The 20,418-nt window shown below is 39.6% G+C and overlaps 1 protein-coding gene across 7 annotated transcripts in view; it reads right to left on the reverse strand.

Annotated features, from left to right (window-relative positions):
- TBC1D1 (TBC1 domain family member 1) overlaps window positions 1–20,418 on the reverse strand; it is a 213,165-nt gene that overhangs the window by 18,529 nt on the left and 174,218 nt on the right. For all 7 annotated transcript variants that reach the window (XM_075127974.1, XM_048848603.2, XM_048848601.2 and 4 more), the window contains 3 exons: window positions 10,585–10,829; window positions 9,864–10,023; window positions 282–451 (listed from right to left, as the gene is read on the reverse strand). In XM_075127974.1, the coding sequence (XP_074984075.1) occupies window positions 282–451; window positions 9,864–10,023; window positions 10,585–10,829 (575 nt within the window). The remainder of the gene's footprint in view (window positions 1–281; window positions 452–9,863; window positions 10,024–10,584; window positions 10,830–20,418) is intronic.

A 20,418-nucleotide genomic window follows, 5' to 3' on the forward strand; every position in this document is an offset into this window, starting at 1 on the left:
ATTAAATACACTTAGTGAAAATCAGAACTGTAAATGTAATTAACAATGTAATTAATGATGACTAACTAATATGTAAGGATGCCCAGGTACTGTATAAGTAACACGGTTCGAAAGCTTCTTTAACGTATTCCAAACTACAATTAGTAACCTATTCTCAACTAGGAATAGCACAAGCACTTTTCTCCATTGTGATTTTACAAAAGAATACTACTACTCCTAACTTCTGTTAATAAGAACATTATTTCTCTTGACAATAGGTAAATGTTCAGATTGTCTCATACTTGATTAATGGTCTTTTCCATCTGTACCAAGCCCAGGTTTGGGAGAATGCTTTTAATAAAATCCACTATGGTTTCTAAGTTCTCATGTTGCAGAATCAAGGGTTTGTGACTTCCCAACAGGCTTAAAGCCACTTTAAATATAACCTCTGATCCCTGAAGAAAGAGCATATCTGTGAAAACAAAGAAAAACCAAAAGTACATAAAACAAGCACATCTTTTGATAAGAATAATACAACAGTAAAATTTCCAAAGGATAACAACTTCATACACTATAGAGATCAAGAGGCTAGAAATATTCACCAATCAGGCATTTTTGTAATTGTGTTTTATAGTTAAACAATTTTTTTTAACAGTACCTTACATTGAAAGGGGAAACAGAACTTTTGTAAAAGTTTTACACTGAAAAAGAAACATTTCTTTAATACATGAAATCTGCATCAGAGGAAGTCAATAAGACACACAGTGTGTGAGATTTTTGAAAGGATCAGATATTCATATATTTTATGTAGGAACTGTATTTTCAGCTATGCTAGCTAAGTCATATGCTTCAAGGGCATGAACTGAGCAATGCTATGTAAAGCAGTTCCTTCTCCTGTTCTGCAAAAATAGTGTACAAAAAACCACATGTAAGAGAGAGTGAATGTGCGCATGTGCACACATGCCTGCATTGTGTAGTGGGCTGTGATTTTTTCTAAAGCATTAGATATACATGTGGCATTATGCCCCATATTCTTCATAGCAATATTATTATGATATGATTATGGCATAACTATGATGTATTTTATGCAAGAGAGGTCATGTAAGATATCACTGAAAAGGTTATGATTCACTGAATCTGATTATCCTATTTGTATGCATGTATCATTTTGGTATCTGAAGTTAGGAATATTGTCTATGCACCTATTACAAATGTGTTTACACCTGGGGAACGCCCACTAGGCAGAAGGCAATCAGTCTAGATGGCTGGCTGGGCAGGGCCGTTAGAAAGAGGATAGGTCTTAGAAGATGCTAATCTCCCAGAAGGGAGCCTTCCTGAGGACACTATAAACAGCCTCTGACTCATTGCTGCTATGACCCTAGATGTGACCAAGTCACCTGGTACTGGACTCCATCTTGAAATACCAGTGTTTTTTCACTGAAAGCCATGGGAACTAAAGTTGGAATTAAAGGGTTCCTGCCACATGCAAAAGCTATTTAAGGCAGGGGAGTGACATCATGTGGTTCTTCACTGATCCCCGCCCAGAGGAGATGCTTGGAAACACCTGAGAAACAAGGACTGAACTGGGGGAGAAGGGCTGAACACAGGCTAGAGGGAATTCTACCCTGTGGAAGGAATACCTGGGTTTTAAGCTGCAAGCAAGTGAAGCATGCCCTTAAGAGCCTCCAGCCAGCTTAAATAATCATTTAGGGTGAGAATTTGCTACTCATATCCAATTTCTTTAGAATATTAAGCTTAGTTTGCTTTTTTGTTTTATTTGCTAGGTAATCTGCTTTGATCTGTTTGCTATCCTTATAATCACTTAGAATCTATCTTTTGTAGTTAATAAACTTGTTTTTGTTTTGTCTAAAACCAGCGTGTGCGGGAGTTATTACTTGGGGCAGAAAGCAGTATATATTCCTCTCCACATTGAGGGATGGGGTGAATTTCATGAGCTTACGCTGTACAGTTTCCTGTGCAGCACAAGACAGTATAATTTTGGGTTTACACTCCAGAGTTGAGTGCATGCCTTAGGAACTGGGAGGTGCCTTAGCTGAGCCTTCCCATAAAGAGCTGATCTCAGCATCTGTGTGTAGCTGCAGCTGGGTGTGTCCCTACCTATACATGTGCTGGAGGGGGCTTGAGGGCCTATCACAACAATACAGTGTAAAGGGAGCCCAGGCTGATGTGTCAGACGGGCTCAGTGGTACCCCAGTTCCAGGTGGCATGCCGGGGGGAACCTGTCACAATACATCAGGACCCATTATTATTCAATTATTTAAGTGTCAATTGTGTGTTTCACTAGCTAGATCAATTGCCCTGATTGGTGAGTTATCACCCGAGACATCCAGTACATATTTAAGTTATGTATAAGCTAGGCCAGGGGTAGGCAACCTATGGCACACATGCCAAAGGCGGCATGGGAGCTGATTTTCAGTGGCACTCACACTGCCCGGGTCCTGGCCACCGGTCTGGGGGGCTCTGTGTTTTAATTTAATTTTAAATGAAGCTTCTTAAATATTTTAAAAACCTTATTTACTTTACATACAACAATAGTTTAGTTATATATTAAAGACTTATAGAAAGAGACCTTCTAAAAACGTTAAAATGTATTACTGGCACGTGAAACCTTAAATTAGAGTGAATAAATGAAGATTCAGCACACCACTTCTGAAAGGTTGCCGATCCCTGAGCTAGGCTATGCAGTGAAATTGGACAGTGTTACCTCTTCTTGTATGTGTTATGTTTTTTGAGGGGGGTCATGAGAACTCTATGAAGAAGTAAATGGAAGCAGCTGAATTTATTAATTTTCAGCTGTCAGTTCTGAGCTTGAATGGAATCATAAATTAAAGAACTTTAATAAAAACAGTAAGTACCTACACTTTAATAATAAGAACGGAGTGTAATCTTTCTTCAGCCCTATTTCTTACCTACTGAAGGGAAGTGCTAAACTGCATTAGGAAAACATAACACAATGCGTATGGGACTTGAGTTAAAGAAATCAGTTTTCTAACTGCATCTGGGTTTATTTGTTTTTAATATAAGTATCTGATAAACATATTAATATCCTAACAAGCCACACAACTAATCACATTTGTAGTGTATCTTGAAATCTTACTAATGTAAGCTGTGTATTAATGCTGCAGGTGGCCCCATAAAGACAGCATCCTGGTACACATTCAGCACAGTGCAGCCACAGTATCTAGCTACCTTTCTGCATAACTTCCTTTCCATCTCTTCCTTTTTCCTTTACAAACAGCCTACAATCTAGCACAGGTCTTTATGGAGACAGGAAATACATGAGAGCTACCCTGCAGCAGCCAACGATACCACTCACAATCCAACTGGCCAGGGGAGATACAAAAAGCTCTTTTCCTCCATAGACTCTCTTGCTACTAGACCTCAAAATCTGCTCTGGGTTTCAAAGAGGGACTTTGATACAGGAGGAAGTATTCAGTATATTATGAAAAGTTATTAAGGGCAGGGGGAAACCATATGGGGGGTAGGTGGATTTTTGTTTTCAGTTCAGGTTTCCTAATTACCAAATATATCTGTGTTTATACAAAGGCTTCCTATCTCTCTTCCTTCTACTTGAACCTGCAAGTGAGGTCATGCTGCTGAACTGGTAGCATCACAATAACTTACATGGTAATAGGCTGATGCCAAACACATTCGGACTTCATGATCAAATAGAAAGAGAAACTGAGCAATGAGGGAAAATGCTGATGTCAAAACCACAAGTCTCTCCAGTGCAGCAAAGAACATAGGAAAACACTGGCTGACTACATTTCTGTGTACAAATATTCTCCCTTTTGAAGCTTGCATCAGAATGAAAGTTTCCCACTACAGTACCTTGACTTTACCCTGAAGTCATAACTCATTTCACTCCCTTCCTGTGTTCATCTCTCTCTCACAGAGGGACAGACAGAGCATGAAGCACATGTAATAACTGATAATAAATCTTATATTTCTACCCCATTCATCCCAAAAACAGTGCAAACAGCTCCAGTTCCAATTCAGTACATTCTATAAGAGGTAGGGCTGCTCTGAAAGACATAATGGAAAGTGAGCAACTGTCTTCATGTGTCTAGAGAAACTTGAAAGATACAGGACATTGCTCTGTAAGGGAATCTACAGTATTTAATATTAATACAGAGAACACCAAGCAAGAATCAAGAAAGATGAAGTACAAAGCAGAACCTAATTATGCAGAAAATAATACATCTACATGACCCAACACCTGCCCCTAGAAAACATGCAGATTAACTTAAAGTGACCTATACAGTATTAAGGTATAAGTTGGATTGATTATATACTTCTGAAATATCTCATTCATATATAAAATAGTGAGCGGTGAACAAAGGCCCATTTATTTTAGGAGCTTATCCATCCCTAAGGCTTGCTGTAAGTGGGCTGCAAGCCAGCGACAATGCAATGTAGGCATCCAAATTAACGTCAGCATGACCGGCAGACATCAGGATTTAAAATCAAGTTATCTACAATCTTGGAACAGAATAAATGTTGTTCTTCCAAGTCTCCTCCACCACTAAGTAAATAGGAGGTTTTAGAGAACCTTTGTTTTGCAGTACCCTCACATGACCTTCTATTCTGAAGTGTTGAAAGTTTGGACAGATGGAGAAAAAAGGAAAAAGGCAGTTTTCTACTTTCTAGCATAACACAGCCTTGTAACTCCAGAACTTCTTTATAACCTATGGCTTTAATACACTGGAATATAGCCTTCAGAAGAAAGTGGGATCTAAGGTAGTCTAAATGCACTGTACCTTTAAATACTACATTGTTACATAGCAACTGGGTTGCAGGAGTCAAGGAACGAAAGATTGTCCTATCTACTATTGGTGCACATGTGCCTCATGCACTTCAGTCCAGAGTCTTTAGCCAGCAGTATCCTGGCATGCATCCTGGTCTTTACCCAGCAGGACCAGTCACTGTGCATGCACCCTGAGAATCCTCATGCTCTGCATCAAGGGCATGTAAGGGCAGAGTGCATCAGTGCTTCTCAGTGCCTCTGGCTTTGAGAGGGAGCTTGCAGTCTGTGTGACTGCCAGCTAATTTCTACTGAGTAGTTAATGGTTTTGATATTTTTTGAGTAGTTAATGGTTTTGATATTTTTAACAGTTTTTAGTACGAAGTGGTAAAAGCGGAGACTCTGAGGTTACTACCTGGGAATAAGCAATCGTGGAATGTGCATATGGACAACCACGTGAAGGAGAATGGGAAGTTACCTACCTGTACAGTAACAGGAGTTCTTTGAGATGTGTTGTCTACATGCACATTCCACAACTTACCCACCACCCCTCACCTCTAGAGTCCTTCTCCGTGAGATGCTGCAGTTGAGAGGAAACTGAGGAGCACGGGTGCACTCTGCTCTTATATGCCCTCGATTCAGAGCATGAGAACTCAGGGTGCAGGCACACAGCCTGGGTACTCCTGGCCAAAGATTCCAGATTCAAGCGAATGCACCAATAATGGAAAGTGCATATGGACAACACCTCTCAAAGAACTCCAGTTCCTGTAGGGTAAGTAGATTTCCATTGAATGGGCTGCACAGTCAAAAGTTGGCAGGTAAATCAGTTTGCCTGGTTAGTCTGCATTTGAGACACTAGAATTCAACTTTTTTTTTCTTCCTCCCTAGGAATCTAATAAATGAGTGATAAAACCAAAACCTGTCAGGTTGTGCAAAACTGAGTGACCAGCTGTGTAGGAATTACCTAGTTCCCAGCACTATGTGCAGTATTGGCAACTCCAACCATTCAGAAATCATAAGATTGGCTTAAAATCATGACAATTAAAAAAGAAGTTTGAGGTTTCTATCTTTCTTCAGATTTCTGAGCCTTTGGCACAACTGAGGGTGAGAAACTTTCATTTTAAAAAGGAGTCAGTTCAAGATTCTCACCTAATCATATGCTTCCAAGAGTTGCTGCTTTAAGAAAGCCACCAAATATTGTGAGACTTTCAACACTGGACTTGTGCTTCTGGGAAACAACAATGACTTGTAGGAGGTGGTTTTAGTCTTGCATGCTCCTCTGCTGTGACAAGGCCCTCGTTCCACAGAAGTCATTTAGTTATCTCACCTTTTATTCCATTATAAATTCTTTGCTTTTTAAAGCTCTATAATCTTTCAGTGGCAAATTAAAAGCAAAACACATGATATGCAAATCTATATATTGAGGAGTCGCAAATATATTAGGTTGGGCATAAACTAAAAGCATGTGTCTTTTATGTATCTGCAGTCAAGCAGTTCACAAACGATCATACTGACACATGATAATTGATAACACAATTAATCACGGATGATTGAAAAGAGGAATGTTGATTATAAACTCAGTGCATGACACTTTCATTTTCATTCCATTCCTGAACAGAATTATTGTCAGTTAGACATTGATTATTGTGAGGCTAACCTGTTTAGAACACAACCTTGTTCCTTGATTGGGTGCTGTGCTCACCATAACTAGCTGTGCATCAAAAAAGGCAGTAAATATAGATTTTATCTATGTAATCTATTCCATCCTTAACACCATGGTATCTTCCAATGCCATATTTTGCATTGACTTAAATAGGAACAGGACTATTCTCCTTGAAATAAATATTTATTATTTGCTTTTGTTTTGAAAAAGAGACTGATTAAAAAGGTTAGGAGAGTGGTCATTTTAATGCATCAGTAAATCATTGCACCTTGTGTGCTTGATCACTCAAATCTATTTTCCAAGATAGGAAATGAGAATGATTAGCGGCACAGAAACAACTTCCATATAAAGAAAGCTTTAAAAGATTGGGAATGTTTATCTTAGAGAGGAGACAAATGAGAGGACATGCTAAAGATATATGAAATGATGAAGGGCATAGAGAAGGTAGACTGGCAAATGTGCTCATTCTCATAAGAAAAGATCACAGGGACATTTAATGAAATAGAAAAGCAGAAAATTTAAAACTGATAAAGGGAAATAAATATCTATTCACGTAACACATAGTTAGCCTGTAGAACTCATTGCCACATGATATTATTGAGGCCAAGTTCTTAATAGGATTTTTTTTAAAGAACTGGACATTTACATGGATGCAGACAATGGGTAACAATTTTCAAAAAAGTGACACAACAGCCTAAATCACGTTGGGATTTAGGTGCTTTTGAAAATTTTACTTAATAGCCAGAGTTAGAATAGCAAGGGTTATTCTTCGGGCATCACCCAATCTCTAACTAACTAAATGTTATTTAGGAAGAAACTTTCTCTGTGGAGAAGTTGTTCCAGAACTGTGACTGAAAGGTTTTTTGTACCACTTTCAGAAGCAGCAGGTCCAGACAATCTTGGATGCAAGCATACTGAAGTATGTGGACCACTGTCTTTATGACAATTCCTATGCTCTGAAAACAATGTTTGATTATATGTTTCTCTCAATGTGTTTCTCTGTACTGTGAAGCTAACGTATTTCCAGGCACCACTGTACTAGCCTCTCTCCTTGGCTCTTACATGCATCAGCTCCTGCCTATTGCCTAAGCCAGTGGCTCTCAACTTTTCCAGACTACTTTACCCCTTTCAGGAGTCTGATCTGTCTTGTATACCCCAAGTTTCACCTCACTTAAAAACTACTTGCTTACAAAATCAGACAGAAAAATACAGAGGCGTCATAGCACACTCTTACTGAAAAATTGCTTACTTTCTCATTTTCACCATATAATTACAAAATAAGTCACCTTGAATATAAATATTGTTCTTCCATTTCAGTGTACAGTATATATAGCAGTATAAACAAGCCATTGTATGAAATTTTAGTTTGCACTGACTTCGCTAGTGCTTTTTATGTAGCCTGCTGTAAAACTAGGCAAATATCTAGATGAGTTCATGCACGCCAGGGGTACGCGTACCCTTGATTGAGAACCACTGCCCTAAGCAAGCAACTAATCTGGTTGAAATGAGTCATTCTTGTTGTGTCTTATTAACTTTTGGCCAGTGTATTTATTCTTAGTGAGGCAGTTGTCCACAATCTTCTCTCTGTGTAGAGCATAGAGCATGCCCACAAAGCTCCAAAAGTGGGTGGCATTCCCTGGGGAGGGGACTGGTCAGAGCAGTTGTGGATGCACCAACTCAGTTCTTCCTTTTTGGAGTTTCCACGGGTGGTGGAGAGTTAAAACCTCTTTCCTGGGCGTGGCGGGGGTGGAGAAGAGGAGAGGAGAGGAGAGGAGAGAGAGAAGGTGACCCTTTGGGAGAAATGATTCAGGGAAACTGGAACTGAACTGAAACACACACTTTTTATTTCAATATGTATGTATAGTTAGTTGAGTCACCCATTTATGAGTGATTTAGTCATGGGACACCAATTGCCTGGTTTTGTGCCCCTCTAGAGTGTGTATTGTATTGTATTCCTAGACCACTGTGTGATGACACTGGTCTTATTCACATAATTATAAAATTTTAGGTATATAGCCCCTAGAATATCTAGCCCCATATTCATTCTGAGATATTGGATGGAGAAAATACTGATGAAAGAGATGGACCACAAGTTCTAATACAAAGGATCAAAGAGATTGATCCAGAATTCAGAATGATCTACCTGTTGAAGTCAGGGTGGAAGCAACGTACAGAAAGTCAACAGCCGAGGGCTGATCTACACTATCGCTTAATTTGATGTAACTTACGTCACTCAGGGGCGTGAAAACAACACCCCCCTGAATGACATAAGTTACATGGACTTAAAGCAGTGTCCACACCATGCGATGTTGTCGGGAGATGCTCTTCTGTCGACATAACTTCCGCCTCTTGCAGAGGTGGAATAATTATGCTGATGGGAAAGCACTCTCCCATCAGCACAGTGCATCTTCACCAGACGTGCTGCAGCACCGATGTAACATGGTAGCGTAGGCTTGCCCTAAGGTGTAAAAAGAAAGACAGAGAGACCTACCCACCAGTTGCACGCAGTACTCTATGATGTCAGCAAGAGGGGATGAGAGGGAACAGGCTCTATGAGTTAATTTATGCAAGCTATATTATAGGAATTGAAGATGGACAAAAATCTAACAGCTACTATTATATCAAAGGGACACCAGAAATAAGATATGAGAGGATTAGTGCCTATGGAATACTGGTGAACCTTGAAAATATATAAGGAATAGTTACATCAACAACAGATGTAATGCCTGCAAGAGAATGGGCAATGATGGGTCTGGAGTCAGGCAAGTGGAACGGTGTAAAATCTCAGAAAGTGTCCGACCAGATGTTAAAGGAAAAGATTAGATCCATACTGAATACTTCAGGAGCAAAACAGGCTAAAGTTAGCAGTATTATACAGCATAGAACAATACTGATATAGACTCACTGCAGCAATGCCAGCATTCCTTTGTGAAGGGGAAGCCTAGGACATTGCAGAAATGGGATTTCCAACTTAATGAACATAGGAAGGCTCAGTAATTGGGAAGGATTATAGGACTCAGCTGAAATTAGAAGAATGAGGAAATCCAAAGAGAAAAAAGTTAACAATAGAGGTGACAGGTTTCAGAGTAACAGCTGTGTTAGTCTGTATTCGCAAAAAGAAAAGGAGTACTTGTGGCACCTTAGAGACTAAACAATTTATTTGAGCATAAGCTTTCGTGAGCTACAGCTCACTTCATTGGATGCATACTTTGGAAAATGTAGAGAGACAAGACTGTCAGTTCCAACCTTCGACCGTCTCTGAACAGCATTTTGCTATAAACTCCACACCTTCACTTCCTATAAGCTGACTTTTGTCACTACACAATACATCTGTGGAAGTGACTATTCATCAAAAATAGGATAAATATTGTCTTAGGTGTATGAAACAAGCTGGATCCTGTAGCAATGCAAACACAGTTTCAAGAAGACCAGAAAGGTATTTTTATGAAGAGTTACCGAATACTCTGGCAACAAATCCCAGGGGAAACTGAGAGGCAAACATGGTCAGAAACCAGGGGGCAGCATAGAGACTAGGGCCAATCTCATGCTCCTCCAAGTGATTGTAGAGATCTCTGTGGTAATCGTGAAGAAGTCTGGAAAGTTGATACATCTGGATCTGCAAAGAAGAGAAAAAGAAATGAAGAAGTGACTAAGAATAACAGACTAACTGGAAGTTATAAGAACAAAGCCCATGCTACTCTTTCTCATGAGAAAGAAGGAGTGAAACATATCTACCAATTCATGTTCAAACACACTTATAAGAAACTAATCTGAAGCCTTTTCAGTGACTCAATGGGTAGCACTTCATGATTGGCCACATTAACCATCCCTCTCACCCCTAAGCTGGCAGAGGTGATGCTCCCTCTTTCAGGGTTCCCTGTATTTTCTCCCTACAATAGCCAGCTATGCAGGGCTATCTGAAGACACACTTCCATACAAGGGCTACTGAATGTAAATTAGTCTTAAACACAGAGTTGTGTGTGTTTTTCATAATTTCCCAATGACCTCTCTTAAACTGAAACATAAATCTCTTTAAGATCTAATCTTCTTTATAGTGCCCCTTCTCTTTAGTGTTTCTGCAGTGGAGTCAAAAAGCAGAATCTGACAATCACATCACTAACAAATTATATTGCTATTATTAGCAGCATCCTTTTTACAGAGGCATAAAAACAAATACCTGTAAAATAGTCATGTCGGGACGATACTGTTTCCTTAGGCCCATGTCAAACATAAGAAACTTCAACATCTTAAAAGCATCTTCTTCAGTCATATGAAGCAGCAGAACTCCTGCTACAAAACTCAGGCCCTGGCAATACCCTACTTCTGGGTCCAGAAGAGAATAGGCCTTCAGAATATTGTAGAGTGACAGCTGCCCAGCTCCCAGTTGTGCTGAGAAATAAGGATGTGTTGGAAAGGTGCGTCCTGTGAAAACAACTGAAGTTAGCAATTCAAACGTTAAACAAAACAAAACAAGCTTGCTAGGTTACCAAGTTAAACAAACAATCTTTTTGCGAATACAGACTAACACGGCTGTTCCTCTGAAATCTTTTTAAGTCAACTTTCAGTGCTGACATTATTGAGTTTATTCTATAAGGCAAGGGGAGGTTAGAAATATATATTTTTGTAATTTAAAAAAGACATGGCTTGGATGACTGCTGGGGTCCAAATAAAGAAGTCTTAGACCAATGTTCAGCTATCTGGACCAGATTCTGATCTCAGTTTCCCAATCACAAATTGAAGTCAGTGGTGTAAACTTCAGATTTACCGTGATGCAATAATAAGAATCTGATCCTCTCAACCAAAAGCAAACAGGACCACCACTTCCCCCCTCTACTCAATTATCCATAAACTCTTCAATGTTGATTTGGGATGGTCTATAATAGCAACCATTGTGATGCCTATTGGACAATAGTAATTCTATTCGTTTCTTTATTTATAATTAGCTAATCCAAACAACATAAATTTACATTTCTGATTGATCTGTGCTACTTGCACAGTGAGATAGAACTAATCTGCTTTTTTATCAAACAGGGCCATTTTATTGAACTTTCCCTAAAGATTCCTATCAGTATGTAAATGACCACATTGAAGGTCTGTCGTTCACAGAATATTAGCAGGTGTTTCAGAAACAGATTTTTGGAAGAATGAAAAACAACCATGAGATTTCCCCCCAACAACCTATCTGAATTCAGAGGATGTTTTAATACTTCTTTTGTTCCAGGGCAAGTGATATGTCTTTTGTAGTTGCCCACTTGTTAAATATCACCCCATCCTTCAGCTTCTGGAATGTTGCTGTATTGCTCGGGCTGGAGGTGTGCTGGCAGATACCATCAGAGCTCTTGTTTCAAAAAGACAAAGCCTGGGGCTGGTTCTTCCTGCATTCCGGTTAGTGCTCTGAGCTACCGAGTGGAAAACCTGCATTTGATTATTTCTGAGTCTGGTCTCATGGCTGCCAAGACTGTTAAGGAATTAAGCACTGCAGATGCAGAGGGAGTGTGATTAGCTTCCCAAGTGAAAGAGCAGCTTTCATTTTTCTGCAGGGACTTCTTTCCCTAAGCTAGAAGTTATTCTAATACATTTTGATGAGAGACCCACTTAGCCTCTCTCTGTCAGCAGTAAGGCCCCCCTGGCACTAGTCATTCAGGGAGAAGGTATAAACTGGGGTCTGGAAAAAATCCAATACAGAGGGGTCCTGAAAAAGGAGTGGGTGGGGTGGAAGCAATGTTGCTAATCTCACTATTTGGTGTATTTCTTAAAGCCCTAGCTGCTGCTGGAGTCCTGTAATTAGATGAGAATCAGCTTTTTCTTAAAAAAGTTTGTGGCCTTCATAATGGCAGAGAAAAAGCTTAAAAATGTGACCTAAATGCACCTTTAGAGGCTCAGATACTAAAAGGTAAATAAAAAAACCCTACATTTATTTTTTAAAAATACTGATTTTTAAGAGTGATTTTTTTTTTCAGAGGGGTAGCCGTGTTAGTCTGTATCAGCAAAAATAGCGAGGAGTCCTTGTGACATCTTAGAGACGAAAGCTTATGCTCAAATACATTTGTTAGTTTCTAAGGTGCCACAAGGACTCCTTGTTATTCTTGCGATTTTTGAATGCTTGAAGTTGGTAAGTTTGGGAAGAGCGAGAATACTGCAGGCATTTACCTCTGAACATGGCACATCCCTACCCTGTAGCGCCAAAAAGCCAGAAGCCAACAAGCTCAGCAGGAGAAAAAAGTGAATGTAAATCCAGTTATTTGTTCCACATTCACTCCTGCATTTTGGGTCTGAAGTCTCCCATTGACTTCAATAGGCTTTGGATCAGATCCCATGAAAGGCAAAATATAAAAGTCATCTTAAAGTTACGTAGACTGATTTTTTAAAAAAAGTACTGAAGTTACAACAAACTCCTACGAGTTCTGTAACTGAAAGATGAGAGAAAAAAAATCCACTAATTTTTAGTTTATTTTGTCCATACACAAAGTGCTGTCAAATCCACAAGAGAGACAATCTCAGATTATCTCTCTTGACTAGCCAGTTAAGACTTTGGAGGATCAGGACCTACATCAAGTGAACCTCGTAGCTCTAAGGTGAGCAGAGATTCTTGTAAGTCTTCATAGGATTGTCCCCTCAATTTGTATGGACACTTCACAGATCAAGAGGGAAAAGAAGTTTTTTAAAAATCCAAACAGGAAAATGTGATTAAATTTTTTTAAAAAAATTAAAAACTGGCAGAGAAACTGAGGCAGGTGCAGTACATGATTCTCCATTTTTTTAATTGAGCAGAATGTAAGCTCCTTGGGGCAGGGACTGATTTTCTGTTCCATGTTTATACAGTGCCTAGCACAATGGGGTCCTAGTCACTACCGCAATACGAATAATACAAATACATTTCAAGTAGACAGTGATCATCTGATGGTTCTGATAACGGCTGTACCACTGTACAATTCAGTATGTCCCCAACTTCAGAATGAGAGACAAATATTTTAATATTTATACTAATGCATAATCACAACAGGATGCTCCAGCTGAACTGTATTATATTGATTCATGGCAGCTGTGCTGTCATTGCAGAGTCTTCAGTGCCTACTAGCACACTAGGCATTGTTTAATACAATTCACGTCCTTTTAAACTTGTTTTCTTAGGCAAGGTTAACATCAACAAAGATTTGTCTTTCTTCGCTATTCCAGCTCTGACAAGGTCAGATACCGACACCCTTACTCATAGTTAGCTGTACTTTTCAATTCCGTGAATTCATTGGCACGTCTTGTGCTGCTCATTAGTCTTAACTATGAGCCTGGCTGTACACCTGCTCAGGAGTGGGGGCATGAGCTACTCACATTGCCAGCTGCAAAACAGGGAGGGAGAAAAGGCAGACACCTTCTAGTGGGATGCTACTGCATGTTGGCAGAGAATGGCAATGGCCTTGGCTCAGTTCTTCCAATGCGTCAGCCAGGAGCAAGCCAGCACAAAGAGAGTAAGCTGTGACAGGAAAGGGTCGGGCATACCTTACTTCTCATGGAGCAAGGGGGAAGCAGGAACCAAATTGTGACTCTCAGTGCCCACCCTGCTGCTTGGGCAGTGGTGGTATGTACTGCCCCTTCCTCACGCTGGACTGCAAGATACCAATTCAGCCCAGTGTGAGTAACAGTATTATGATTTGGCCAAGATCTCCTTGACTTAACTTGGGAAAGCTCTGAAAGTGTTATAGAACACATCCCCGAAAACAGCAATACCAGGAGGGATGAGCTGGAGTACCAATGAGAAGCACAGTCAGGAAAGTAACTGAAATACTTTCCTCATGGATTGTATTTTCTAAATGGATAACCTACCTAATTCTCAATTACTGAGGGACCATCTCCACTCATTGTTATATTTTGCTTTCCACAACCAAATCTCTGTACAACTTTTCATAGATTCATAGATATTAAGGTCAGAAGGGACCATTATGATCATCTAGTCTGACCTCCCGCACAACACAGGCCACAGAATCTCACCCACCCACTCCTGCGAAAAACCTTTCACCTATGTCTGAGCTATTGAAGTCCTCAAATTGTGGTTTAAAGACAATGAGCAGAGAATCCTCCAGCAAGTGACCCGTGCCCCATGCTACAGAGGAAGGCGAAAAACCTCCAGGGCCTCTTCCAATCATGAGTGATGCACCTGAGTATTCGGATTCTAATATCTAAACTGTATTGTTAAATTGTTGGATCATATTAAAGAAGTTCTGTATTAAAATCACAAATTGAGTTTGATTCCCCATAGTTTAAATTCCAGGGTATTACTCTTTAAGAGGTCTCTTGGTTTTTGGTACTTTTCTCTCCCTCTATGTGTGAAACTTGCAAGCTGCTAATTGCGTTAGTACATTCTAAGACAGAGTCTGTTCTCAAAGCAATTCTTTGTAACAACAACTACTCACACAGAGAGAGACTCAAAGCAATACTCTGTAATAAAGAAACAGCACCCAGAGACGCCCCACCCTTTTGTTGTATTAACAATTGTGATTAAAATAGAGATAGAGGATGTATGTGGATGGATGCTTGGTGTGGATAATAACCGAATGATCAGGGAGGTGCCAGCCTAAGAATCCAGTGTCCATTGGCTGAAGAAGGCGTCAAGTGGAAATAACCAGAGGACCCCCGGAGGGCAGACTGGAATCCACCCAACAGCCTCAAGAATGGGAGAACCAAAGAACAAGATAACATCTGGCAGCAAGGAGCCGTCAGGAATGTGACATCTGCTGATTTATTCAGCAACAGCATGATGAAGCAATTCCCACAGACTGGCATAGGAAGAAATTCCTATAAAAATGGACTCTAGAAAGTGAGAACTTTGGGGTCTGATTCTGCAAACCAACTTCCAGGAGCATCAGATGAGCATCTGACAAGGCCCTGCTCCCTTCTCATGTCCAGGCCACCTGGCCAGTGGCTTCGCATGAGCAACTCTAAGGCTGGTAACTATGATAACAACCTTGCAGAACCTGTGTGTGTGTGTATGAATGAATGTGTGAATAAATATGAAATTGAATGGAATGTTATAGCTATAACTAACTGCTTACTATGATTCTTTCTGTATTCACAATAAATGTGGCATTTTGCCTTTTCCCCTTTAATAAGATCCTGCTGGTTTTTATTTTATTGGTATAACAAAATCTATTCCCCTAAATTTGGTTTTTGCAGATTATGTACTCTATGTATCATATGACTTTATCCACAAATACAAAGTTTGTTTTTAATCTAAGCACTATCGCCAGATGTACAGACACTCTTTTCTCAACCTATGTATGATATAATTTTTTTTACATTAGCTTTAATAAAATCTTTAAGCTACACATTATGAGAAAATACCCTCCTGTCCTCTGAACACACAGGTTCCACCACACAGCTATGCATTCTCACGCAAGAATTATTGAAGATCTATTTCAGATAAACATATCTGATCGCCTAGAGAAATGCTAGTTGGAACATGCAAATTCTTTGTAACTACCTGTCCAGCTCTTTGCTGCTTGCCTGTTCACAACAATTTTTTTTACTTCCCTCCTTAGAAGTATTTCATTTTCTTCGTTCATCTTATTAAAGTTTTAGGGCTTGGTCTGTCCTTCAGATATGTCTTTCCCATACAGTTTGAAAACATTAACGACTGAATTTATGCAAAAGCGCACAATTACTACTTTTACCAGGACATGCATTTGTTTTATATATCTGAGCACATAACGGAGACCATGAAGAGACAGTGTGTGTACATACACTTCTATTAGCATGGGGCAAAAGAGAAAACACCTGTAGACTACTGAACCATCAAGCCCCAAAAGCCTGCTGGTGAGCCATCCTATGCACTATTGACTAACTACAGGAAAGGCTAGCCAACCCCCCTTCCCCAAACTTCATACTGTGGAGCTGACTAGACAGAGGAGATTTCAAATAAGATCACTGAAGCCTATATTCCCTTCTCTATTCTTAGCCTATCTGTGTCATACTGAGGCATGACCCAGGTACCTCTTGGTGCCAACTGGCAGAGGAAACAGGGATTACACAGGATTTTAGAGGGATCCCCTGGGTTGGATATCTGAATAATAGTTCATCAAAGGTGGCCTGTGAGGTCTCTACCAAGAATCAGTTGCTCACTGGTTGACACAATCATTGTGAGATGTACATATAGATAATCCTTAAAGAGTTGGGTATCTATACTGAAAATTATGCTCTTAAGATCTTAGAGTTAAGGCGGGTCACCGAGAGGTGACATACCTTGGAAATGTTCCTGTCAGGCAGGAAGTAACTGACACTTATAGTTAGTCCAATAAAAGATATTACCACAACCACCTTGTTTCTCCAATATCCTGGGGCCGACATGACTACAACATCTCCCTTTCTGGCCATTTGTGTATTGTATGTCTCACAGTGTATGCTAATTTGCAAACTGATCCAGGTGCAAATTCAGAGATTACAAAATTTACAGGAGAGGAAATCTACAACAGAGGGTCTCAACCTTTCCAGGCTACTGTATCCCTTTCAGGAGTCTGATATGTCTTGTATACTCCAAGTTTCACCTCACTTAAAAATTACTTGCTTACAAAATCAGACAGAAAAATACAGAAGTGTCACAGCACACACTCACTGAAAAATTGCTTACTTTCTCATTTTTACCATATAAATATAAAATAAAATTGGAATATAAATATTGTACTTACTTTTCAGTGTATGGTATATAGAGCAATATAAACAAGTCGTATGAAATTTTAGTTTCTACTGACTTCACTAGTGCTTTTTATATAACTTATAAAATTAGGCAAATATGTAGATAAGATGATGTATCCCCTGGAAGACCTCTGCCAGTACACCTCGTTGAGAACGACTGATCTACCAGACCAAACAAATAGTAGGAAGGTGCCCTGTTAATGAACCCAAAGGATTGGTGTGGTACATCTTGAAGTTCAAAGAAACACCTTCACCTAGGAGGCAACTGACAGCACGCCTTACTCATGGAAGAAGGGTCACAGCCTACCTGCTATAAAGCACTGCCAGGATTTTGGATCAGTGATACTTGGTTACACATGAGAATATCTTGTTAATTAATTCTAGGCTCTAGACCACCTGTTAGGTTTGTTTGTTTCCAATACTTCTACTTGCTACCGCTTGAATCTCTATACTTTGTTCAATGAACTTAGGTAAGTTTACAGTGAAATCAAGTGTAAGTGCTGTGTGTTAAGTGGATCTGAGGTGGAACTGGTAAGCTGGGGTGGACTGTTCCTTTGGAAGCAGTTGCACTCCAGAGAGCCTCTCAGAGGGCTTGAGGGTTGGAGTATACCAACAGCTGACCTGCAGAGGGACAGTGGGGCCTGCGAGGTCTAGAGGAGAGCGCTTGTGTGTTGCCCGTGGCCAGTGAAGATGGGGAGCTGACCCAGGGCAGGCACAGCCAAGACTTCCTGATGCTAAGGATGGGTGGTACCTCACAAGACTAGGTACCACTTGGAAGCATCACATTGGGACCACTCTTGAAAGTTATTACAGGCAGATCAATGGCCACTGCTCAGCCAACAAGCTGTGCAACCAGAAGCTTTATATTCTTTTTTCTTATTTCTTGTGCTGCTAAATGTTGGAATGTGATAGGCTAATAATACTCAGCACTGACTGTGACAGAGCAGTGGCACTGCATAACACAAGTATTTAAATACTCATAATGTGAATTGCAAGCAGTTGGTTGGCAGCCGTAGAAGTAATATCATGATCAAATCTACATCAGCCAAAAACCCTGCACAAAAAAATCCTCACTTTAAATGTGCTTTTGGCCTTTTACTATCAGCCATAAAACAAACAGCTTTGTAATATAACAAAAATTATTTACTTAGATTCCCTCTCTTTTGTTAGTAATTAACCATATCTCTCCACGGTTCTGAAGAATGCTAAACTCTTTGTAGTAGTTGCAAGTGCGGTGATCTACCAATTAGAGGGGGGAGGGAACATTCTTCTCTACCGTATAACACCTGGGTCACTAGGATTTCACTAATCCTAGCCAATTCCCTCACAGCTGCCTCTGCTGAAGGGATTTACCTCTGTTCCTCACAAGAAAGAGCTTGTCTACACATGGAGTTGTTCAGATGCAACCCTAAGCCAATGCCCTACAGTAGAACCTCAGAGTTATGAACACCAGAGTTACAAACTGACCAGTAACCACACACCTCATTTGGAACCAGAAATATGCAATCAGGCAGCAGCAGAGATAAGATAAAAAAAAAAAAGAAAAGAAAAGAAAATACAGTACAGTACTGTGTTAAACCTAAACTACTAAAAAATAAAGGTAAAACAACATTTTTCTTCTACATAGTAAAGTTCAAAGCTCCATTAAGTCAATGTTCAGTTGCAAACTTTTGAAAGAACAACCATAACATTTTGTTCAGAGTTACAAACAACCTCCATTCCAGAGGTGTTCATAACTCTGAGGTTCTCCTATATTTCAAGAAAGGATGGAAAACCCCATCATACCCAACTATTTCTGGTGAAAGTCTGTAGTACATTTAAAGCTGCCTGATTCTAGGTTTAAAGAATAGTTCATTCAGTTATACTCTCTATACAAATTGTAGTTTGTCTTCCCAAATGCATATTATTGCCAAAGTTTACTGATTTTATTAGTCTCATGCCCAATTTTACCATAATACTTGGTTACTAGGGAAAACCAACCTAGGGCCCCAATCCCGCAAGGGGTTGAATATGGCTCTGTGCTGACGCAAAAAAATAAAAATAAGAAGATCCAATTGCAGGATCAGAATCTGAAGGCTCAGTTGCGTCCAACCTCTTAGAGAGGGCAAAGACTGTTTACTCTATCGATGACAACTTCTATATGAAGAATCAGGCCATGGCCAACCTATTCCACACCAGCCAGTGGTATTAGCTAGGGGCAGAGGGAGAAGACGTTACACACTCCTCAAGGGTGACACAGCAGCCATGCTTTCTTGCCACTCCTGAAAGCATCAACCTTGTGTGAGGTGCAGTGCCTTGCAGGTGCTCTTGCTGGCGTGGTAAGTGCATCTCCCTAACATGGGGCTGAGGTTTAATGCAGCAGTTTAGCCCCTATTCCTCTCAGCTAAATTACTATTCTACAAAAATTCTTTACTGTAATAATAGTAATAATTATAATAATAATAATAATCTATGTGCTACCTCTTTAGGATAACCAAACGGCATCTAAAATGCACAACATCTATTAGTCATTCAGATTAATGCAAAAAGTTGTACTGATTTTCCCTCAAGTTTTAACCAATTAACCACATGACAGTTGGTTAGCTATTTACAATTCATACCTTCCATAAATGACAACAGTTTCATTACAATTTTTAGTAATCAGTCATAATGATTATTCTTTCATGGACATGTGAAAAAAACCAAACCATAAACCACATTCTCCTTCCGTAGTACTCTGAAATATAGGACCAGTTTATCCATTTATTATGGTAGAATTCAATGCATGCTCTTTAGTCTAAGAGTTAATCAGGGATTACAACCGAGGAATAGTTGGAGTCTTCTTAGAAAAATAGATTAAATGTTTGTGTTTGAGATTGTACACTGAATTAAAACAATATCTAGGAGGAAAAAGGAGAATATTTATTTGAATTCTAATATGTTTTCAACAGGGCTACAGGCCACACCATACCAAGTATTTATGGCTATGTAGGCAAAATTTTAATTGCCCTTCAGCCTGTAGCAGATTACTCCTGGGGGAATTCCATGCCAAAAAATTAAAAATTCTGTGCACAATATTTCAAAATTCTGCATATTTTATTTATTAAAATAACAATATAATCAGGCCAGTTTCAATTATTTTGGTAATTTATTTTAGAATATCTGTGGGCAAGTATTCCTGCAACAATACAGACAACAAAAAAGATTCAGGAAATATTTTTTGACAAATGGATTCCTTACTAGGCATAGTAATACCGAACTGTGAATAAAAATTAATTTAAACTACAATACAGAAAGGTATTTTCTGCGCCCCTCAAAAGCAGTGCAAAGGCTTGGGGGGGGTCAGGGATAA

This window comes from Caretta caretta, chromosome 4 (assembly GCF_965140235.1).
Source record: "Caretta caretta isolate rCarCar2 chromosome 4, rCarCar1.hap1, whole genome shotgun sequence".
In the NCBI taxonomy this organism is placed as follows: domain Eukaryota; kingdom Metazoa; phylum Chordata; order Testudines; family Cheloniidae; genus Caretta; species Caretta caretta.